The sequence below is a fragment of the Falco punctatus genome (genome assembly GCF_963210335.1).
Source record: "Falco punctatus genome assembly, chromosome: 4".
Classification (NCBI taxonomy): domain Eukaryota; kingdom Metazoa; phylum Chordata; class Aves; order Falconiformes; family Falconidae; genus Falco; species Falco punctatus.
Window position 1 is genome coordinate 2,543,396 of NC_137583.1, and position 25,327 is coordinate 2,568,722.

At 36.6% G+C, this 25,327-nt stretch overlaps 1 protein-coding gene across 16 annotated transcripts in view; it reads left to right on the top strand.

Annotated features, from left to right (window-relative positions):
• Positions 1-21,655, top strand: part of ATP2B2 (ATPase plasma membrane Ca2+ transporting 2) — a 434,838-nt gene extending 413,183 nt beyond the window's left edge. For 9 of the 16 annotated variants that reach the window (XM_080385377.1, XM_080385386.1, XM_080385387.1 and 6 more), the window contains one exon: positions 15,913-21,655. In XM_080385377.1, the coding sequence (XP_080241503.1) occupies positions 15,913-16,224 (312 nt within the window). In that variant the 3' untranslated portion in view covers positions 16,225-21,655. Of the gene's footprint in view, positions 1-5,088; positions 5,261-11,458; positions 11,588-15,912 lie in introns of all 16 variants that reach the window. The other 7 variants (XM_080385389.1, XM_080385380.1, XM_080385381.1 and 4 more) reach the window with 5 other exon arrangements.
• Positions 21,656-25,327: the final 3,672 nt, after the last annotated feature.

Sequence of the window (25,327 nt, forward strand, 5' to 3'; positions counted from 1 at the left end):
CCAGGATTCTGTGGTAATTAATTAAATATGGATCTTCAGCTTTGAGGTTGTGTGTCTTGACTCTATTGAGTCAGGAGCACTCATCATTAGTGAAAATTCAAATTGTCACAGTATAAAGGTGACAAGCAGGTGCCCAGGTAATGGTGATCCTTATGAAAAGGTGACCTCTAAATGTGCATTCTTTTCTTCCTGATGGCTGTAGGAGGAGTGTTGTCTGTTGGCATTTCTGTCAGGATGTCTTACTGGTTGTGGTGAGTGTAAACAACTATGAGCACAAAAAAGCAAATTACTCTCTCAGTTCTTTTTCTAGTCTGAGAGGTAGCTTTTAGTTCTGCATATCTTTGTCCACTTAATTCACAGATAAATTATTCTTTTACACTCTTTAAAACAAAATGAACATTAATTACATTTCTTTGCTAACATCCATCTTCTTAGTTTCCTTTCTGCTCTTAGTTGTAGAAATATCTTCGGTAGGATATGTTATTTCTTTCCTGCCAAGAAGCCTCTGTGATTTTTTTTTCCTCATTTTGTTTATCCAGTGACTTTAACTTTTACATCCATTTCACATCTGTGGAATGATAATGAAAAAAGGAAATGGGCCAACAGATTCAAAAATAGTTCCAAGGTATCCACTGGAGAGTGATGAATTTATACACAGGTCAAATTAGATCCACTGTTGGATGGACCTTGAGTTGAGCGCATTTTGATGCTCTATGTGTTGTGGCCCATCCAAATGAATTCATACACTTGTACTACATTTCTCAGGAAGCCAGCTAAAGAAGAGTTGATGGAAGAAGATGAGGATGTCTGTAGCATCCTTGGGGAGCTGGAGGATTTGCAAGAATCCTCTGATGTCTAATGCACTTCTGGAGATACGGAAGAAGAAGGTAGAGCATCCCCTCCCTTTATATATATAACAGGATGACAGTAAGATTAGGAATAAACTCTAGACTCTCATAACTGGATTGATCACTCAGATCCTAACAAGACCCGTTTCTACCATCATGCACTTGTGATGTATGTTAGATTATTTTTGTTTATTTTCTATTCAGTCATTATTGGACAGATAGCCACAGCACTCAACAAAAGCCTTCAGTCCTAAGACAGTTATAAAGATTCTGCATTAGTGGGGTTTGGTGGGGTTTTTTTTCAGATAACTGAGAGGTCTTCCTTATAATGCTCCAATAAAAACTCATCCAAACTGACAAAACCTTTGCAATACTAAAGATATCTTTCTCTTTTTCACACCCTCTTTCAAAACAGAGGATTCAAAGCGCTGTTGATTCTTCATATTGCAATGTCAGACATATTTCTGTGAAGATATGCATTAGTTTAGTTTAAAGAAAGGTGTGTGAAAAATGCACATAACCAAGTCAAAGAGACTTGATATCTACTTCTGATTTTATTGGGGTTTTTTTTCCTACTTTTGTTCATTTAGATATTTTGTTGCCATAACAATATACTATAGGGCTTCTCTGGATGGATGCATGTTCTCCTTCTCTGAATGGAAGAGTGTTTCCTGATGGGGTCCTCTCTCAGAAGCCCACTGGCACAGCAGGTTTCACAAAGGACCCATCCTAGTCATGCGACTTTCAGAAAGATATAAAGGTGGTCTCAAGTTGTGTCAAAGACAGGACTTTGCAACCTCTGCTAGTTTTCATCATTTTTTTCCAAGCCTTTGCTGCAGTTCTCACAAATTCTTCATTCTGAAGGAAGAGACAAGACTGATCATGCTATCTTGACAGATCTAGTAGCCTATGTGAAGTTTGGCAAGTTCACTTTCAGGCAAAACTGCATAATCTGAGCAACAACCAAACCTCATGGCATCTTTTTTTAATTGTCTATCAAAAAATCATTCTACTTGCCTCACATTTGAGTATGGAAAAATGCAAAGTGTGAGGATTTGAAAACTTTTCAGGCTACATGAGAGATTTTTACACCACCAGGCCTGATTCTTTCCTCCTCTGCTTCATTTATCCCATGATTCAGTTTGCTTTATCTGCTTAAGGTGGGAAATAAGTGTATATAAATATTCTTAGAATAAAAGCAAAAACTCAAAAATATACAGGTGACGGGTGCTACTGGAAAAGGACAATTTCTCTTTAGATACTAAAAAGTACATAGAGTACTTTTCTTTCCCTTCTTTTCCTGCATTTAAACTTTTCTCTCAAACCAGTGCAAACCCTGTAGCAATGGAAGTTACTCCTGGCAAGTACTTTTGAAGTTAGGTAAAAAACTAGCACCTTGATTTCTGGCTTTCCATATAGCTTCTAATATAGAAAACACTGCAACAACCCAGTGTAAGTGGAATGAAAACTGTTTTATTTCATGCAGAAATGTTTTTTTTGTTGTTGTTGTTGTTGGTTGTTTGTTTTGTTTTTAAATAACATCCTGGTAGATTAGGTGCCTGAGACTTCAGTCCTGTTAATGTTAATGAGAACAGCAATGCTTGCTGAAAGTCTGTTCTGTGTTAAACATCAGAAAAATATTTGTTGTGCCAGAACTATTCTGCTAGTACAAGGTTCTTTTTTTTCTTTTTCAAACTGCTCACTGATATTTTTATTTGCTGTGTGTACCTTAAAACTATGGATCTTCTCGAGTGTAGAACATCCAGAAAAATGAGATAGGTGAAAAATTCCAACCTTACAAATAAGCCTCAAATATAGGACAGTATGTTTTTTCTCTACTTGAAGTCCTATAGTCAACACATGATTGCATCCTATATTTTGTTTCAAATTTTTCAGACTTTCTATGATGTATGACATAATTTCCTTTCTTCTTTTTAGCAACTTGAGTTGTTCTAAATAAATGCATTCTTTTGTAGTTAAAAAACTACATCTTCACTTAAAATGCATTATTTGTTTCTATGAACTCTTTCTTTATTGTCTTCTCGTTTTGGAAGATAAACTTTTGGGCCAAGCTCTTCTCTTCTTTCTTGGCTTCAGGCAGAACACAGCCCTGTATGTTCAGCCTTAAAGATGCTGAAAAAGTTGTCATCCTCCCCCTGTGAATCATATCCATGAAGATCTGTAGTTACTTTCTTCAGGAGAACAAGTAAATTACATGCCTGTAATTCTCGTTCTCTGGAGAAACTATTAAGTACAGATCTTCCCTTACCTTTTCATTCTTATACGAAGGTTTTCCCTTTCAGTTTATTAGGAAGACACTTGTATGCCTAGAAATGCCCATTGGCTTAGGATTTATCATCTGTGTCTTTCACAGTGATACGCACTTCATGCTCTCAGTAAGAGTCTTTAAAATCTTTTTTGAATGGTCTCTTTTGAAGAGTGCTCTGTCACCTGTGTTAGATCATGAAAACCCAAGATCTGTATTTAATTCTGCTTTTGTACAGTGAACATTTCAGGTGAGTATTTAATATGCCTTCATATATACCCAATGGTTTGAGCCATATGGTTTTTTTTTCCTAAATGCCAATATGAACCGTAGGAAATGATCCACATGTACCCCTGTTGCATATGCTAATCACCTTATATTGTATTTTTTTTTACTGTGATATTTGTATTGGACATGTAATTCAAAGTTAGACTGCTGCAGAAAACCCTGAGAGCAAAGCTGTAAAGCATTGTGGTGACTGCTTAATACTGTACGTTACGAGTGTGCACATTGAAAAGCATGTTGTAAACAGGACTCTCAGACAGTGGGTCAGTGAACAAATCAGCTGTTTCACATTTGTATAGTAAAAGTTCAGTGTGAAAATTTTAAAGCCGTAACCTTTGATCCCTTTTACAGCTGGCTGTGGTATGCTTATTCCTAGAAAAAATGTGCAGGAAAATAATGTCCCAAGATAAAATAATGGGAGGGAATACATCCATGTTATTAAAGATGAAGCCATACAAATTTGTTTATTCCTAAGACTGGGCACAGCAGAAAATGTCAGCCAATTTACTGTAGTGCTTTCAACTTGGAAAATTCAGGAGGGCTTATGCCAAGATTTGTGCTGTTTTAATTGATAAATATACTGCTATACCTTCTCCCAGCTACTATCTAGGCTGTGTATCTTCAGAAATCTGGGTTGCAAGATACAAATCTCATAACAGTGGGTTACTTCAAATAATAATGGTTGAATTCTTCTAACTGATACTACTGCTGTTGCTTTGTCATGTTGTGGTTGTACTAATGTAACGAAGAGGACGTTTTGGTGTGTAGGGTTTTGCAGATGATATTTTCTCCTTGATATTATCAGCTGCCATCCCTGACTTTACATTTGTACACAGAGCCTGCTTGTTGTTGGGTTATACCGGTGACAAAGAATGCCTCGAAATATTCAGCTCTTTTTTTTAACTCATCCTCTGTGGTGGGCGATCAGGATGGATATATCAAACAGTGCATACCGTAGACATATGGAAGTAACAAGTAGAAAATTCCAATAATATTTGCTGCAATAGTTAATCCAGTTCCACATGATTTTCTGTGTGATTTCAAGTGCTCTGTATAAAGTAGGAATCTTTTAAAATATATAGTTATAAAAGACTAATATTCATTATCACTGTACTTACTTTATACAAACTAATTATAGAAAAAGTCAGATAACATTTTGGAATGCTTTCTATTTTATCAAGCTAGTATTCTGACAACCCTGGTTTTGTAGACAAAATGGAGTCGTATTTAGAGTATTTTAAAGCTTTTTTGATTCGATGAGGTGTCGTCCCCACCCCCCCAAATTCCAATTAAGTGACTGGATTTTCTTCCCTCTGGAAGAATACCTAGAGAGCAATAGCAAAGTAATTTTATTCTCTGTAGGAAAAAAGCGGAGATTAGTTGTATCAAGTATTCCAGTTGGATTTACTTTATTTACATATAAACAAAATCATTTAAATTTTAAAGATTGTCATTTCAAATCTTCTAGTTGTTTAAACTGATGCAGTTCCACTGCCTCTATGGAGCTGTTTCATTTTATCCAGGCAGAAAATTTGGATCATTTCATATCTAAGAACACTTAAAAGTATTGATTCCCTTTGAAGTAAAACTGTGTGCACGGTTATTTATTGTTTTTCATTATTATTCCTGTCAGTTATGCAACTGTATCCATACTTTAAGCAACCTGTCTCATTCTTTCCTCCATTACAGATCGAAGTAGTCAATACTTTCAAGAGTGGCACTTCCTTTCAGGGGGCTCTAAGGAGACAGTCCTCCGTCACAAGCCAGACCCAGGATGTAACCAATATTTCTAGCCCTAGTCACGTATCGTTATCCAATGCTCTTTCCTCTCCTACCAGCACATCTGCTGCTGCGGCTGGGCGTGAGTGTGTATTCTTAATGCATCAGACCTACAGAGATGCCAACTTACGTAGCAGTCACTTCAGACTAAGCTACTTTGCCCTCTCCCATGTTGTCCTGTTATGTTTATTAGTTTGCCATCCCCAGGAACACATAACATGATTACTTTGTGTACAGTAGATACTCTCCATGATTTGTTGCAAGTTTTCTTAACTTCCTGTTAGGACAGGAATTTCTAGACATTTTTTTATCCCGTGTATGGAGATTTTGATTTTATTTGAGCCTTTGGTGTCATTTTTTCTCAATCTCATTGGGTACGATTCGTACTGCTTATAAATTATATACTCTAAATGATTTTACAAATATCTTATATTAAGCAATACAGCTTGACGGATAAAAGATCATTCCATCTGGAAGACTCTGTAATATAGGTCACTCATGTCTAAGAGAGATGTACTCTTGCACATGTACAGGAAGGAACAAGGAAAGAGAAGGTAGTTTATGATGCAAGGCTAAGGGGTTAAGATTTACATGAATTATGGAAGAATAGATTTGTTATCTCTACATTCACTGGGAGGTAAGCGTTAATGGAGGAGGGAAATAGACAAGTTAAAGGATAGCGCCAAAAGAACAAAATAAATGTGGTAACAGATTTCTTTGTTAGAAGAAGCCAGTTTCTAAACACTGACATCGTGAGGCTGACAGCTTGCTTTTATGTGCAAACAAAGCATCTATTAAAGAGGTAGTGAAGTAAGTAACAACTTGGAAGTGGCTACTCAAAAAGGGCTGCTTCACTGACAGTAAAATTCCAGTTGCTCAGGGACTCACGAATCTTTGTTTTCATAGTTTTATTTATTCAGGCCTGTAAGTAGCTATTCTGTTTTACAGCATAGCCAGCGTTTAAGAGTATTAAAATTTATAGAACGCAGTTTACAAGCTTGTTACTTTACAAAATATTGCGGTATATTCCTTGCTGAAGTTTTAGTGAAAAGTTGGGTGAACAGAGAAGAAGCCAGTCTCGTCTGTCTGGCCAACAGAGAGAGGGAAGCCAGACAAAGGAAGGAAGTAAAGTTTTAGAGCACCTGCAGAAAAGATGGAAGTTTGACCTTTCCATTCAGTTTGAGTGCAACCCCCCTCAGTATCTGAACATTGAGCATTTAGACATGCATTAGAAGTTTTGTTGGAATTAAAGGTCAAAGGAGAAACTTTGCTTTTGCTAGGAACCCAAGGAGCCATGAAGGTTCCAACTTCAGCATTTGCTTCTTGGAGAAAATTTGTATCTTTTCCTGTCTTTTCTTGGGCCACTTGGCCTGCTGGCTTTTACACCTGCAGAACCAACCATTTTGGGGCAGCAGCATGATCAAGAGAGGCAAAGCCACTGAGCTGCGTACCCCTGCTGTGCCACGGGCACTGGAACCTGCTTCACAGAACTCGGAGCCCAAGTCCCCTCAGTTGCACACTGAGCAGGACACAAAGCACGACACAGAAACCAGCCTTTCATTCAGGGAACGATTTCCATGATAGCATTTCTACACTGGAGCAGAAAACAGGCAGCAGCTCACTCTGCTGTGGGAAATGTTTCACCGACATCCTGTAGGCAGCAGCCTGAAAGGATAGATCTAATAAAATTAAAAGAGACAATTTATCTTTCCTCTCTTCACTCCAAAGTGACTAAGAATTGAATAGTCTTGTGTCTTGATGAAGGCCTTACTAGGTTATGGGCTGAAGTTAATTAATAGGAGACAGCATAATCTGCTAGTTTTTGACGTATCTTTTTTTATTTGGAGAAATAAATGAGGTCTACAGAACTCATCAGTTATGGCCACATTTACTCAGCAAAATAAAAAACGGACGATTGATTCGTTAAACTACCTGGAGATATGTATCTCTGTTGCAGAGGACATTCAGAGATTAGGCCTTTTAAAGTGGTTCCTCTGGACTGTTACTATTTTATTACCACAATATAATGTCTGTTTAATATCAACCCACTGTGTGCTTTGAATTATAACCCTTAGGGAAAGTTTTGATTTATTAATACAATGATGCAAAGCTAATGAATGACAGTGAAAAACCAAAGGAAAAAGAAGTGGGTTTTATTTTTAAGTTGCATATTTACAGTTGGTTGTTCATCTTCCAGAACCTGGAAAACCTTTCCTAATCCAAATTTCATAGCAACAGGGTATGTTTTTGTGAATTGGCAGCACTTTCTGAGAAAATTGCAGTTGCAAAATGCACACCTAGGTCTGCTTTTCAGCTCATTGCTTAAAATGTATGTGGTTGGGCAGGACTGACTTTTTTCCTCTTAGTTGCTCAGAATGAATTAAACTCTAAATCATTACCTTCCTCCTATGTGGGGCAAGGGAATAATGAAATAATCACACTTCTGCTTTTGAAGCCTTTGCCTCCCTTCAAGAATCTTAAAAATACTGATAATTTAGATATATCCTGGGAAATATCAAGGGGAAATCTTGAGGGTATAGCAAAGACAAAAGGGTCTAATACTTGAAAGGTCCCAATATGAGATACTGTCAGGGAGGTTTATTTTCAAAGAAATGGTGCTCAGCATGTTGAAACAATCAGGATATTTCAGGTGTCATTTTGGGTGCCCAAAATGCAGAGGTTCTGATATCAATACCTAATAAAAAATATGAGAATCACATGATGCTCTATCAATAAGAATATGTAAGTCTAATTTAATAGAGCATTTATGCAGTTCTTTGCTAATTGTATAGCTTTTTAATAAGTAGTTCATTGTAACACCTCACCAATCTGTGAGATTATATTTTTTTTTGCAGATTCATAATAACATTTTGGAATTTTTAGAAAAAAAGTATTTTTTCTAGTATTTTTGGGCAGACTAATGTTTGATTCAAAGGTTAGTGCACACTTAAAAAGAAATTTACCTGTCAAGTGCAGCCACATCTAAAGCAGTTTGTGAAACAGATTAGTAAGTTACTACCCCAAATTTTCAGCTGTTCATAAATATGGCACATTCAGATCTTTCATAGAGTTGTGGAATACCTTAATTAAAAGCAATTTATACCAAGGAATAATTTCTACAGTACTAAAGTTTCCCTAGTGATAATTTTTAGCTGTCGTAGTGTTTTTGCCAATAACAAATTACAAACCTATGCATGTCAGCATGAATTGATAACAATGAGGTCCGTATTATTAGTCTGTTACCTCTTTTGAAAAACGTTGCAGCTGTAAGTAAACATAGGGAAAATTCTGCAAATTGAAAACTGGAATTTTATATACTCTGAGAAAAGTAGAAAATTTGTTTAAACGCATATGTGTTTAATATGCACACATTTAAGCTACAGAAAATTTTTAAAAACATACAGAACAATAAGGCTTTGTCTGCAATATGGTCTTGGCCAGGTTCTCAGGTTTTGTCCTGTTGTGCTTGAGCACCTATACATATAGACACACATATACACACACAATCTTCCATCACTGGAAAGCTGTTACACTGCAGAGTTAAAAGTGGTTTTAGATACAGGGCTGTCCCACCACCCAGTGGATATTTATTTTATATGCATTTCTTTCTACATTTTATTTTGGGAAAACAAAATCAGATACAGTGGGGCAATGGAGCATCTTTTTTATTTTTGAAGCTCAGAATTAGGAAAACAAAATGTTGGCTTGTGCTTAAAATTAAGTATATGATTAAAGCCTTTGCTACATTGCTTAATTAGGTAGAGGCTATCTAGCTGTACACAAAGTAAACAAGTTATTCTTTATCCTAATCTATTTATATCTGGTTCTCAGATGTTGCTTATATTATCAGTATGTAGCACTTCAAAAGAACATGGCTGTAAATTTTCCAAGAAAGATGCACATTTAATATTCCCTTGTACTTACTCTTCCTCCTTCCCCTCATTCTCATATATAGTTAATACTATTCCTAAGTGGAAGCAGCCAGAAACTGCAGGTCCCTTATAAAATAACTCCTTTCTTTCATAAAAGGTTATAATTAAAAAATATTGTTAAATGTAGAAAACATTGGGGGAGCAACAAACATACAAAAGAAAACCAAATGAAACAAACCAAAAAAACCCCACCAAAAGGCAGCCTCCCAGATGATGAATCTGTTGTTGATTCTTTACTTGCAAATTCCTTTTCCTTTGTTCTGTTGAGGTCTGTCATTTTTGACTGAGATTTTTAGAAGTGAATGCTTCATGGAATCACAACTTTTTATTGTATTAACTCTAGCAACAGTGGCCTCAAACAAGCCACTTGTAAGGATGACACAGCAAAAAATACACAATGATGACTCCAAATTTTATAGCAGCCAATTAAAATCCTACTAAAAATCACGAAATATTCTCAGTAGCATTTGTCCATCATACAGATTTCTGAAGGTTTTTGGTTGGGTTTTTTTTTTTGATGTTGTTCGTTGGTTGGTTGGTTTTTAGAAAGTGTTTTCAAGCAAAAGAAGAGCATAGCACCCCTAAGGCTGTATTTTTGCCCTGATTCACTTCTTGGAGGGGGTTACGATCTTCAAAATTGGCAGTAATTTGCATGGAAAGACAACTTTTTTGCATTCTCCCTTTAACTGAAAAAATAGTTGAAATTCCAGACTTGCTAAGAAACTGGCATTTATAGGTAGAAGCTTTATACATGCAACATTTGCTTCGGAGTGGCACAAGGGCACAAGCATCTGCAGATTGTGTCAAACTAATGTAAGACCTCCAGCGAGCCTAATTCTAGTGCTTATTACAGTCCATTTACCAATAGATAATTATAAAGAGCTTAGTTTAACCACTTGTAATCTGTTCTATATGAAAATCAGATTCTTTTGTATCAAGAAAAAAATATTTACTTTTTGAGCAGCTTTTTCTTTTTTTGTGTATCTTACATTTTTAGTTTCGTATAAATGTAATCATCATTCAAGTGGACAGACTTTACAGCTAAAACTTATGATAAAATCTTAAGTTTGGGTCAAAATTTCTCATGAAGAAAAATAAGAACAACTTAAAAAAATCCTCTGTTTTGATAAATGTTAAGGCAAAGATTGCTGTCCATTAATGATCCATATTCAGACCAAGTCAAGCGGGTGCTCTAGCCTTAGGGCAAATGGGAAAATGTCAGTTGCTTTTTGTGGCAACGTGGTACAACTATCACATGAGGAAATGGAACAAGCAGAACTTAAAGTCCACATATAAAATCATGTTTATAAAAATTGCACTATTTGGGAACATCATTAAACTAGAGACAGAGATATCCTACTAGAGCTTAGGAGTTCCTACTGGTTATAGCCAAGAATTCACAATCCTGCTGGATATGCAAGATCAAAATCAACTTCTTGATATCTTCCCTGTAGGGAAGCTAACTAGGTTTGAAGTCTTAAATATAAAACCGAGTCCTCAGCTGGAGGTCTGGGACGGTAAGAAGCTTTAGACTCCTAACAGAAATACATTCTTTCAAAGGGTTGCATAATATATTTAAACTTGGCCAAATTTGATACAAAAAATGTCAGACTCCATAGTTTTGCAACAATAATAATAAAGGAGATATGCAATGGAAAGTGAAAGCCCTGCATATGGTTCTGATCTCATGCTTTAAAATTCAGGGGAATAATAGTCACGTGAACCTTTTGTGAAATGTGATTCAGGCCTGAGGATTTCGCAGAATACGTAGGTTCTGTTTCCTCTTGCTGCATGTGGTTTGACTTTTTAGCAGCACTTACTGGATTTACAGCATATTTATGTAGAGGGAGAGTAGAACAGATAATGTTATGCATCTCTTTCACTCTAAAGCAGAAACCTAGAAATTATAATTTTACTAAAATTTAGTGGTTTTTTTTTATTTTATCTTTGACTTCCCTCAACTTCTTCCAGAACATACTAGCCACAGCGTTTACAGGTGACTCCAATACATGCAGTATCTCCTCCCGTGGATACCTAATCTAATTCTACTCACCTAAAACTGGGAGGATTCAAAAATAACCTAAACCAAATATACTGAAGATATGCCTTCTATTTCAAAGCTTTACATATGCAATAGTACTTGACCAAACTCATTTGCCTTTGTATAGCTATAGTCTTGATATAGAGTAGTATCAGTTACACATAAGAGTTGGCATCTCTTTGCAAAATTGACCTCTTGTTTACAATTTTATACTAATCACCTTACTGATCTTTCAGTATTGAATTTATTTGCTTTTGCAGTGCCCTACTCTCTACTGTCTGAATATTAAATGTGTTTGTTTTCCCAGAGGGCTAGAGAACATTGGACAAAAGGGTTCAGCAGGAGAGAGTGAAATAAAAAGAGGTTGTGAGTCTTTAACCTTGAGCCTGAAATGAATGTGAACCAAACTCAAGATACTTGGCTTATATGAAGCCAGGTAAACATTCGAGTATAAGCCCACACACTACCAACCACAAGACATCTGTTGATGCTTAACAGACCTTGTGTATTTTGCCTAGATTGTGATACTCAGGGGTGAGATTCTGAACTTCATGTTTTTCTTCTGATGGGAAAAATCTGTAGTATCTAAAATTCTATTTCTTTTATTTTTCTTGCCTGATGCAGTATAATAAATCTAACTTTCAAGGTGGGACGAAACTGAAGAGTTTTTTCTATTACAGCTACAGAGAAGAAAGAAGTGGAAACTTATAGCAATGTCAAAAATGTCCTGAAGTGTTGTCCCCACAGTCTTTTGTTTAAAAGAAGTTCATTATTTATTTATTTTTTTCTGTTGTCTCCATTACTGTGAGAAAAGGGAGCTGTATTGCACTGTTTGTCTTCCCTTGGCATTGTCAGTATCATAAAGAAATACCATTACATGAACTCTACATAGTCCATAATAAACCAGCACTTTTTAGGTTCTATCCATCGTGGGTACGTCCCTGCTTTTACATGCTGTACAACCATAGCAACATTATATGAAGTTCATCTGCTTTATTTTATCTTCAAAAAAGTAACCTGGGCTTTGTTTCAGCACAGCTCCTAAACATTTTTACATCAGCTGTATGGTTCAAATCTGGAACTTAAGCACACACTAAAAGAATTGGTTGCTCTTGGGCCATGTAACTCTGGGAAGACAATATTTTTCCAGTTCTTAGCTTAAATATGGTAGTATTATCATATCTAAATTGAAACGCCACCTTTATAGCCAATGAACCCTCTACCTTTGGTTCCACTAACCTAATGAAAGAAGCAAATTTAGTTCCTGTAAGCAATAATTTGATACATTGGGGGAGAGACTATGAAGATTTAAGATTAGATTTTAATGCGGAAATTCTGTCACTGAATGAGTGACACTAAAAAAACCCTAAGTATTTTCTTCTCAATGCTAAGCTAAATATGCAAAATTGCAAGTTAGGAAGGGAGTTTCTCCTAAAGTGAAAAATGAATGGAATCATCTCTGAAACTGTAGAGAAACTTTAAGAAGGTTGTTTTCTACAGCTCCTTAGTGAAGAAAACTTATTAGAAAGCTAACTGTATGTATTCTCAGATTTAGGGATTTGCCCAAGCTTGGCCCTGCATTCAGAAGATTAACTACTTTAGGTATCAGCAGATCTGAACTAGTTCTAAGTTAATATTTTTAGTAAAAATCACAATGAACAAGTAGAAGCTATTTCAGTAACACCTAAATGTTCTTGCAAGACTTGAACAGTTCATGCCAAAACGTTGCCTCAGGTCACACCAAGTGATATGACTGCTGGCTGGTTGTATGTTCTGCAGTTATATCTTCAGATTGTTGTGTAAACACATGGAAGCAAAAGCTGTCAGTGCCGTGTTTTCTTTCAGCGGATCACTAGTTCAAGCCGTCACTGCAGAGCACTAAATTCGGGTCATGTCAGGCAGGTTTTCATAACCAGCTTTCAAATACAACCTAAATCTGTAGTTTTCCCTCAGCCGGGTAAGATGTTAGTCAGCTGGCTCAATTGACTAAAAGCTTGCTATTAAATGCAAATTAGATGCCAAATTTTGGTATGAAATGCAATATAGATTCTTTCCCTACAGCACAACTTGCAGCCTCATAAATTGAAATCAGTTCAGCCATTGCTAACCCACAGAGGCTGAAATACAGTTTGTGCAATTTGAAGAAAAGCTTTAACTAGATTCTGCTGGATCTGTTCAAGCATACTATGAAATTGTGAACTTTTTTATTTAAGTAAAAATAAACTTTACCTTTATTACAAAGAATCCAGCTGGCAAATAGAACTGGCAATAAGAAATGGCTGTATTCAAGAGAATGAAATTATTTTGTTAGTTGATGCAGCAAACAGCTGCAGTGAACGACTTACTTTGATTTAGATAGTAGAAATAATAGGTAGGTTTGCAGAAAGTGTCAACATATCAGCCCATACTATAAAGTAAGCATATTGCAAAAAGTTCCCTGATTTAAAATAGGACAAATAGTAACATTTTTTTAAGATTGCCTTGACAAACCACACTATTTTTTCATCATTGAGACTAATTACTTTGCACTTTAAAACAAAAGATAGAAAGGCATAGATGATGAGGGAATTAGTATGTCACCTCTTCCCCATGAGTTCAAATCCTAGCTTGAGTAACGCAAATGACTCTTTTACCCGTGTGTTCACTATACAGAACCATCACATAGCACAGGACAATTCAAAGACACTTGGCTCTCATAAAACGCTGGGTTAGAATGCCAGGTGCTCTGTCAAAGAGGTACGCTATATGATTCTCTGGTGTCACATTTCTTCTTTTTCTCTTTTTTTTGTCTTGCACCTCTGCAAACGTCCTCAGATCTTCTAGTATCCTAAGATCTGGACAAGCCGTTTTGTACCACTCCGGCCCCCTCAGTTTGAGCATAAGCAGCCACCTGAGCTACTTTCTGTGTTGTGACCAGCAGTTCCCACGTGTACGTATCGAGAGAAAGGAGAGTATTTGCACTGACTGAAGGCCACGTATCTGAAGATAGACTTCTTCTAGTAGGGTTTTTGGAAGATGATGAATGCCCCAATCTAGAGAACATAAACAAAGACAAAGGTCAAAGAGATCAAAATACAAGTCAATCGCTTTCCCAAAAGTGCTGAAGACCTGTAAAACTTGGACAACTCCAACCACAGGATCAGCTAGATCCCTCAGCTGTAACACTGTGGGCCCCTGCCGTTACTAAAATGCAGTCTGCCAATTTAAAGAGGAAATAAAGCTTAAGAACTTAGTGGTGTATTAGGCCACCCAATTATGTGCAGCATATTTTTTACATGTAAAAAGATATACATGCCACCCAGCAAACCATTTCAAATGTGTGTGGAGAAGCTTTCACCATGCCTGCATGCACCTTTTCTGCCTCTGCCTGTGTTTTGGTCTCCCGTATACGAAATGCTAAAAATTCACTCATGGACTACATGGAAGTAGAAGGATTGAACTCATACTTAGTCATAAAACATTTGCCAACAGACCACATTTTGCCATTCTGTTTTATCCTCTCTGCCCTCCCACCCCCTTCCAAAAAGTACCGTTTTTTTCAGCAGTAAGTCAGCACAAACCTTCACTTCTTTTCAGAACTCGTAGGTCACTGGAACATAGAGAGCCTCCCCCCTTTGCCCACCCACAGAGGGCTCAGCCACCCTCTCTGCAACGCTCCTCATGCTGTTCCTCTCCTTTCCTCCTGGCAAAGCTATTTGCACTGTCCCTGGCAGTCTAATGGGCTGAGTCTTGTAGTTTATTTTCACCTGTGTTCTTACTGTCAGGTGGTTAATGACATTGGACTGACCGTGGCATAAGTCAGCTGACCTAGTTCAAAGACTGCATATATGGCATAAATTGTGTCGCTTTCAGCATTTAACTATACAGTTTTGCAACTGAGACACAGAAAATGAAAAAGCTCGTTGTTTAACAATGTCATTCAATTCAACCCAACAATCAATGCATTATTTGATTACATGCTTTATACATATTAAAACTAAATGGCTAGAACAGTGGGTCTATACTCGAGTGTTTACCTCACATATGCATGAAGGAAAAAACAAAAGTTGGTTCAACAATACTATGTTCACATTATCCAGGCTTCCAAGTGTAGTTGTTGTGTGCAAGTTATCTATGTTCATGTGGTAACTGTGAATTTTTTATTTTTTTTTTCCCTGTGGTAGCATGATTATGCTTAGTATTTCGTCTGCTTGGCTTTTTGTGCTCTTGGCTGCATTCATTTAGATTTTGCTTTAAAACATTGATATTACTTATAGTTTTTACACTTGGCTCCTGTGTGTGTCTCATACGTACCCATCCAACTGTGTCTGTGTTCTGTGCTTTTCTGTTTGTGAAGTGTGATATGTTATGTGTAATGGTTTTTTAACAATACAAAAGAGACTTTTTTAATTAAAAAAGCCTTCCTACTTACTCACTGCAAAACTATCAACATGCATGGTTTTACATTTGCATTACAATTAACATGGCTTGTCTTTTACTAGGGATGTACCACACGAGTGGATGTTCGCTTTCTTTAACCAGTACTTCCCATCAGTTCTTTGATGGCTTTAAACTTGATTTATTTTAATATTGCAGTTGATACAGATATTCAAAATGCACATAACTGAGCCACTCGTTTATGCATATAACATCCAGAGACTATGGACTTCAGCTGCCTGCACTGCCCTAACCATATGCTACATTTTTCACAAAGTATTCTCTAACACAGTGTTGTCTTTCCAGAGGGCTACCTCTGACACCTCTTTCCTTTTCTCCCCCCAGATCCGCGTCGTGAAGGCATTCCGTAGCTCTCTCTATGAAGGTTTAGAAAAACCAGAATCTAGAACCTCTATTCACAACTTTATGACTCATCCTGAATTTAGGATAGAAGATTCCCAGCCCCACATCCCACTCATTGATGACACAGACCTAGAAGAAGACTCTGCTCTCAAGAAAAACTCGAGTCCACCGTCTTCGCTGAACAAGAACAACAGTGCTATCGACAGTGGAATAAATCTTACAACTGATACAAGTAAATCAGCTACCTCTTCTAGTCCAGGAAGCCCAATACATAGCCTGGAGACATCACTTTAGCTGAAAAGGTCACTGCAAAAAAAAATATAAATTAAAATAAAATAAAATAAAAAACCCACAGCAACCGAAATATATAAATATATATATTAAAAACATTGCTGGCTGAAAAGCTGTTTGAACTCTTATTCACTCTGAGACAAGTGAATGAATTGTTGATCACAATGGTTTTGGGGAAAGAATGAATGGCTGATTTACATACCCCCCCTTGTTCCCTTTCAGAAAAACAAAAACAAACAAAAAAAATCCTCCTGCATGAATGTACTGTACACTTCTGGCCCTTCTTTCTCTCTTTTTGTTTCTTTTGATTTCTTTTTTTTTTTCCTCCTTAAGCAGGAACTGCAGAGGACTTCTTTCTGAGGCTATTTATCCAATTCACTGGTCTGTGAGTTTTTTGAAATGCTTGTGTGGCATGGACTCAATTGTATAGATTAATTTAAATAACTTTTTTGAAGTTGCAAAGCTTAACTTGCACAGTAGATTTGCACCAGTTGGACAGAGGAACTTAAACATTTATGAGACTATATATAGAGATATATACATATAAGTATATACATAATTAATTATATATATGTATATATCTATCTATATATATATAGTTATATATATATAAAGTTTCTTTGTTGGCATGTTGCCTTGTTTCTGCTCAAATTGCTCTGACTATTTTAACTTATTTATGTCCTAAAAAAGAATGTAATTTGTTTACAAACCTGTAGATAATATCCTTAACTATTTGTAGGGTTAAGAAAGCACTTCCTGCCGAAGTAGTATAAAAATGGCTCAGCTCAGCTCATTGAAAATGTCTGTAATATCGCACCCTGGATATTTTATTACAACCGTGTTCTGATTTCTGCCTGATTTTTTTTTTGTTTTGTTTTGTTAAATAATGTAGATACTGCTAGTAAATAACAAAAGAAGCCAAAATATAACACATTGGATGTAGCATTGTGATCCTATATACAGGGAGGTAAAACAGGCTTCCTTTGTTTCAAATAAAAATCAAAATGATCAGGTTCTCTCTTTTTTTCCCCCCCCCTCTCTGATAATCTGCTCAAATTTGTTTTGGTGCAACGTACAATATTGGAGGCTATTTCATTCTTTAAACATATGGCAATGGCTTCCAAAAATATTTTGACAGATATTATATGAGTTTATAAATATAATTTAAAATAAGTTATATTTGGTTTGTCTATATGGAGATAAAACTAATGTTAAAATATTGTGATATATTGTGTTAAACCTTTTCAGTTAGTAATTTAGGCATTTATTTCCTTATTACTTGCAAAGTATGGGCTGTTGGCATTTTGGATGAAAATCACTGTAGGTTGTTGCTTTGATTTTTACTTTTATTTTAAAGAAAAATATAATTTCTGCTCTATTAGGTCTGAATGAAACTTTATTAATTGTATATTGAGATGTGCTTCGTGTGATACTTTTTTTTTTTAAACCAAGCTTGTCTTCCTGTAGTCACAAGGTATACTGCAACACAGTAAGGCGTTATTTTACCTTGAGCTTTCTACGAAGAAAGCTATTTTGAAAACCTGCAGTATGGAGGGTGAAAAATATTTTTCAAGATGGTAACAGCCCTGGTAACTTAAAGTTTATGATCTTATATAATTGCTATGTCAACCACTTGAATGCTAAGCACTTTGTGGATCACAGATTTTTCATAAATAATTTTTGTATTTAATATAAAGTTTGCTTGGAGACTTTTCAGCATACGATCTTTTCCATAACTGTACAGTGCAAAAGACATTTTGAATTACACAATTGATTATGCCAGATGTGTTGAAAAACACTCTCAAACTAGCTTGATAAATTGATTTGTTAAGGTATTACTGGTTGTCTTAAAGTTGGCTCATAAAGTGGTGCATCTCTGCAGTCACGAGAACTAAACCAAGCCAGAACTCTCCAAAACAAGATTAGACTCATGGCCAAACTGCAGACTGAACTGGCTAAAAGGTTTTCAGGGTGCATCAAGACTATTCAGCCAGGTAAAGCTCTAATTGCCAGCTTCCGGACTTTGGGTAGAAGCTTGAATGTTTTTTGGCTCAAACTCTTAGTTCGTTATCTGATCCAAACTTTTCACTGAACAGCGGGACAGGTCTTTGAAGGCATATACAGCTCTCTTTTCAACAGGTAGTGTGACCCGTTTCTTAACAGTAAAAAGCTAGCATGAAAATATAATTATTTCAGCTAACTCCTAGCAGCAAAGTGATTGAAACTCAGTCAGGATTGTTCGCTTTGTAAATATGGTGATTAACCTTTGTATAACATGTGTTGGGTTTCTATGGCCTATTTGGGATATCGTATTCGGAAGAAAAAAAAGTGTTACCTATTTACAGGGAAGCCTCTAGCTTTGGACTTGAACATCTACAGAAGCGATTAATACTGGAACAATTTATTTTCAGCATCTTAACACTGACTGTTTGCCTTTTTATTTTCAAACGCTCTTCATATGTTTTCTTGGTTTCATTTTTTTAAAAAATTTCCTGTAGGAGTACCCCTCCCTAAGGTACCATTTGCAGACTTGAAAACAGTTAAGAAAATGAACACTGCATTCTGTGTATATATAGTAAAACATATATAAACTGAGATGCATAGAAAACTTGGGCTTTTGTGAGCAGAGACTGTGCTTTATGTATATGATAAATGATAGACATTTTTTTTTAAAGCAGAATAGCTATGACCTTTCAACTACAAGTCGTGCATCACAATTCCTTTCTTTTATTGCTTGACCTCTCTGTGATGGGAACAATGGATCAAAAACCAAAATGATCAGTTTGTTAAAATTCCCTGCAATATATAAATGCTCGCTCTCTACGTACTGTACTTAGCAGCATGAGATTTGTGGACAACAATACAGTGGTACATTGGCAATCCATCCCACTAGGGGTTATTAATATATGTTCATTCATCTGTTTTTATGAATTTTTTTATCTAGACAATAATTGTAAATAAAGAACTTACTCTGTCTGTTCATTTAATACTATGCAAAAGGTTATGCTTTCTATTGTTATTCTTATTCCTACAGTGTGATGCTGGAATGTTTGTGGTTTCAAAAAAAAAAAAAAAGACAAAAGTAAGTAAAATATGTGATGTAAATTATTTTATAGTTTGAAACAAAATGATAAAGTTTTACTCTTGCTGCTTTCTGTCTAATAGATCTCTCTTGGCAGGAGCACAAGTGGAAAATTTAAAGAAATAAATTCACAAAGCAGCATGAACAATAATGGTCTGAATGCAACAGCTTTCTTTCTTTTCACCTGAAGTCATTAGATCTAGCTCTGGATTCCCACTGGGATATTTTAATGTAAAGGTGTATGTAAATCTTCTGGATTGGCAGTAAGAAGCCTGCTCACCTGTCAGTGGTTACACTCTCCTTACACCCAGAAATGAGTCAGTCAGCCCAGAGGGCTTTTAATTCCTGGCTGCTTCGGGTCTGTGTGACGCCCAGGAAGGTAACTTGGTCCGTGCTGTGGTGGTGCACGGTGGTGGGAATGGCTGGTGGGAATTCTGCAGTGAAGTCAGCTGAAATCACTAAGAACAGAATAAGTAAAATGGATGAAGCCCCTGTGAATTTGCATATGAAACAATTTGTTTAATCTTGGTCCTAACACCAATAGACTTTGAAGTCTCTTTTCCTATCACTTTACATGCGATCAGATAACAAACATATGTCCATAGGATGTATCCCTCCATTTATATACATCTTTTCATCTCTTCCCCTGTCTCTTACAATCAGGAAAATGATTGTTGAAACTTTCTAGAACTGGGGAGTTCAGCCTAGGACTCATGTCCTGTCACTTAAAACCTTAAAAACTGTCCGTAGGCAGTGCCAGGGAAAAATCAGGGAATTCCCATTCTGGTGCTCAGACCCTCAGCCCAGAAGTTCCTTTTTTTTTTTTTTCTTTTTTTTTTTTCTTTCTTTTTTTTTTTTTTTTTTTTTTTCAGGTTAGGCTGATGCAGTTGTTCCATAAGGTGCAATACAGCTGCTGAGTGTACGGTAGTATTGCACTAGCAACAGCTAGGTTGAGAAGTTAGCTAACAGACATACTAGGCTGAACTTCTCACACAAGGTGTGAGGTGAGTAACTGTCATATAATCTCATTTTTAAAGGTAAAATGCTTCAAATTACAGATCTTCCTGTCTTCTTACCTAGATTTCAAACTTTTACCTCCAAATTCTGTATGACAAGAAATATCTGATAATGGCCAAAACTACAGTGACATAGTGCCACATTGGGAGAAGAGTTACCAGTAAATACAAATGTATTCAACACAGTAAATTCAAGAAAACCCCTACAGAAAACAGTTGTTAGCAGATTTCTTGGCTTAATTGAGCCCTACAACTACTTTGGAATTAAAGTTTTCTGCTTTGATGAATGTGGATGAAGGAGAGGTAAAAAAAGTTGGGAGAAAGAGGAAGAAAATGCAGGTGCACATATAGTTCGCTGTGTACGGAAATAAAATAAAATCCAAATTGTTTATTATTGGCTTGGTCTAGGCATGGAGTTCTGATACAAGAGACACTCAAATCGTATTCTTTGTCTACCAGCCTTTTCCAGCTGAAGTCCGAATTCCTGGGTAGGCTGAGGTTCCCAAAGTGAGGTCTAGGCCTCTAGCTGGAAAACGCTGATTTACAAAGCTCTTGCTTAGCTGTTACCCCGGACCTGATGTCTCCCTGACCAGAAGCAGATGAGCTCCAGCATCTCCTTCCAATTTAATATTTTTTCTGCTAGTCTATGATATGAAAATAAATGACACAAGTTGTAGTATTGCTTTACTTCAGCGTAGTAGCGCACTACTTACAGAGGCTGTGAGTGGACCGGGGTTCAACACTTAAGATTTCCTGTTGGTTTTGCAGGGTTATTGTAGTTGCTTTTGAGGAACCACAAAAAGGTAAGCCATAGATGTTCCCTGTTTATGTCTATATTCCTGCAGCAGTGAACGCACATTAAAAATTTTTATTCATGGCCCAGATCCAGACTAGGGTCCACATGTAAATTCCCCCAGATGATAAACTCTAAATCCATATTTCTGATTTGATCAGTACATTAAATCTGTTTAGGTAGTGCTCAGTTTTGTTCACCTACACGTTGATGTAGGAGGTACTGAGTAAGACAGAGAAGTGTCTGATTTTGTTTTTCTTTTTACGAACAGGTATTAACAGGCATATTCTGATCTAACCTGATGGAAACTGAAGAGAAGTATGATTAAACAACTTATTTGTTAAACAAGGCAGAATGTTGAAAAACACAAATCAAAGGAAATATTTACAACAAACATTTTCTTCCATGTGTTCAAATAAACTGATTATCTGTGTGTCTGGGAGACCATGTTTGCCTGGTACCCACTGATGTGTTAAATCGAGTAAGGGACTCGATTCTGTCTGTGATGGATTTGTTCACTTTTCAATTAAATTATAAAGCGCCTCCCTCTCCCCCTTGTATGTGTGCATTTAGGAATCGTTAGGAGTTGAACTGGTCCAAGTAGTCTTAGTGCACAGGCAATGAACTACTTCAATTTTTACAAGATAGTCTACAATTGCAAAAAAAAAAAAAAAAAAAAAAAAAAATAAATAAAAAAAAAAAATTATCTAGCTTTCTTGAAAAAACTTTATAGAATATTTACAGCACCTGTTTAAGATGACGCTCTATGTATTTGTAAAGCCCAGTGCTTTCATCAGTGGATTATTTCAGATTATTTTAGAGTCAAGATTCAATTTGGTGAGAGGCATTTTAAATTACTTTTTAGAAAGGTTGAAGAAAAACATAAGCATTATTTGATGAGAAATCACATGAATAAGTTATTGATACTGCCTCATTAAAGCATGTCAACTAGGAAATCTTTCTTATGCTTGCTTTCATAGGTATAATTAATTATAATTGTTAATTTGACCAATGTTTGAAATTCTTCTATAAAAGAGACAAAGATTCAAGGAATTACAGAAGATGGCTGCCTGCCATTGTGTACATAAGTAGTGCTTGACCTGTGGGAAGTAACTCAACCGAACGGAATGCTTTCTGTCACAAGTGAACGTGCCAAATGCCTAACACTATTGCATTGCTGCCTGTGACCAACTGGCTGTTCTACCGAAAAGCATCATGCACTCTTTGGTGGGCCAGCACGAGTGGTTATGTAGTTACATAGTCTAGAATAGGCTGGTTATCTACATTTTTTGTTATTGGTGCTGGAGAATTTTGGTTGTTTTCTTGCCAGTTCCATGACTGGTCCCACCATAGGATTTGGTGGGGGCTAATGCTGGGGCAGAGACAACAGCAGCAACAACCCATCAGAGAATCAAGCCATAATTATTTTTGATTAAAATGGCTGCTCTACCAAGCTTACAACAAAGTGGGCTGAACAGCTGCCTCTAGAGCTCCCCATCCCCCCACGACAGAGCATTCAGTGCTTTTTAATTGTCATTCTGTCTTACTGCTAAGGTACCAAGGCTATCATAGAGTATTATGGTTTCAGAAGCAGAACTGCAGAGTCACAAACATCTGCTCAGTGGCTGCTGAAGGGCAGGGTGATTTTCGGCCAGACAGATGCTTACAGCTGAGGGAACACCAGCACACTTCACACGAATGGACGTTCTTGCTGGAAGTACGAGCAAGGCTGGGGAGACGTGATTTCTTTACAGAGCTGTAGGATGTACGACATTGGCTGTGCCTAGGGAAGCCATGTCTGATCACACATGTACCTTTTGGGTGGAGTTGAATCTACCATCAAGAATTAAAATCACTTCTAGTTGGTTTTATTATCCTATTTTCTCCACTTGTGAGAGATTTGGATATTTACAGTATTTTTCTATTACATCTTCTGTGCTATAACCTCTAAGCCTGAGGTGATAAAAATGGTCTTAGTGAAATATGTCTTTTTATCTATTGCCTTGTATTAATGTCAATAGCCACCTATACCCCATGACTCCTGTATATAATTGTATTTTCACTGTATGAGAAAACACAGAGATCAATCACATGGGTTGAGTACGCTGTAGGGTCGGTTCAGTTGCCTTGCTTTTCATTTCCCTGTTTAAGGAGAGAAGCACTACCTGATGATGACAAAGCACTTTGTCTCCTCAGTGTTCCTGCCCGTCTGATGCTGCCAGTACGTTTTGTTCCTGAAAATTTGCAGGCTGATCTATGATTTGCCACTGGCAGAGCATCCTTACGCAAATAGTGAGCTAATACAGCAGAGTGGAAATCTGCCATCCCTTCAAACACCAGGCACTAAAAATAATAGCTGATACAAATCTTCTGATACAACTTTGGATTACCTCACATCACCGGAATGCTTTGCTGCCTAGTTATAGTCAATAAAATAGTTGCTTAAGATTTACATTCTTTATCAATAGAGAACCCCAGCAGACTCGCCATACTTAAATGTTCAATTTGTATTCTTGAATCCTGAAATTGAACGAAACTGTAGTTACAGTTTGAGAGTCCTTTGTTCACGTAATGCACATGCTACATTGTACAAACCATGCCTTTATAAAAAAATTCAAAAGAAACATTCTCTAGGTTCCCCAGCAATCTGAGATTGGGTAGGGAACTCAGGTAGTTAAACTTCATACTGAATGATCTCTTCTTATAAATCATCTCCACAAAACATCATTCAAAAAATGTTATCAAAGTAGAAAAAAATCGAGCCTGATTTTAGAAAACAGTAACTAGTTTTTGAATTATCCTGGGCTCAGAAAACACCTGCTTTTGGTGTTGCTGCTTTCCAGGCAGTATCACAAAGGAGAAGAGAAGAAATCCTGCTTTTACTAAGGTGGCCACTTTAACAAAATACTGAGTGTGTTCCTGAGGCTGCAACAAAACGGTGTCCAAATGGCAAAGCAGTCAGTATAGCTCTCCCCATTTGTTCTCATTACTATGGCCCTATGAAAATGACCTTTGAAAATGTCACCTGAAGAATGCTTTGAGAAAATTTCGGTTAAGATAATTTTAGTAAATAATTACAAAATTCCTAAAATAATATGCAAGTCTGTTTTAAGAAAAAAGAAATCAAAACTCTGTATGCTTTATTTGAAAATTAATTTTATTGAAAAGATTGGTCTCTTGCCCTTTATTCATTTCTGAGAAGTCTTTTTTAATAACATATTCACAGACTTTATAATTTCAAAGACTACATGCAGGCAGGCATACTGAACCAAGAATGAAACGAGAATGTCCTCCCTTACAACACATACAGTTTTACTATGGTTATTAAGCTTGCAAAATTGAAAAGCAAATTTTTCCACTGGTTTAAACAACCGTCCTCTCAAAAAAAGTCCTGTGTTATTTCAAAGCCACTAAAGCTCAAACACTGATCAAGATAATTTCAACACAGTAAAAACGTTCATACTTTTTCAAGACTTAAGTTGGCTGAAGTTCAATTACAGGCTAAGCCAAAAAATACAAGTGTTTGAAATTTTGCGATGAGAGGAACTGTTGGCATTTGCAAACCAACAAAACAAGCAGGTGCAAAAAGGAAATCTTGACAGCCCTGTTCTGCTGAAGCACTAGGTATCCAGCAAGTATAATGTATCTAAGCAGTTATTAAAATCAAACCTCAGAGCTGTATTATTTCTACTACTATCATAGATTTATCTGATTTGCAGGAATAATGAGTATCAAAACCAAAAATTGAAGGTCAGTTTGAACAGATGTAGTAGTAGCAGGTGTGTGAGCTTCTTGAGATGAAGTATTGCTGTAATAGCAAACAAGCTCATTAGCAGGGGAGAATACTTCATAGGGGAAGGAGGGGAGAAACACCTGGTTGTGTGATGGTCTTATGGGACAAACTGCAGCTTGAACATCTATGCACTGGCTTGCTGGCAAGGTGATGAGTTGAGAATGTGGTAAAGGACAGAGTACAACACTTTATTTCTTGGAAAAGGTCAGTGGAGTAATTAACTTTCGTTCAAATATTACATCCTTCAAGGTTATTTTGACCTGCATTGTGCTATTAAGCAAGTTTGGAAGAGGCTAATGGACATTCCTGGTGAAATTATGAAGTGTTGTCTACTGCATCAATAGCCACCCTCTCTCCGTCCCCACTTTGATTTATAGTCTGTCATAATCATGCTTTTTTGTTTGTCTCTTATGCTGCTGCTT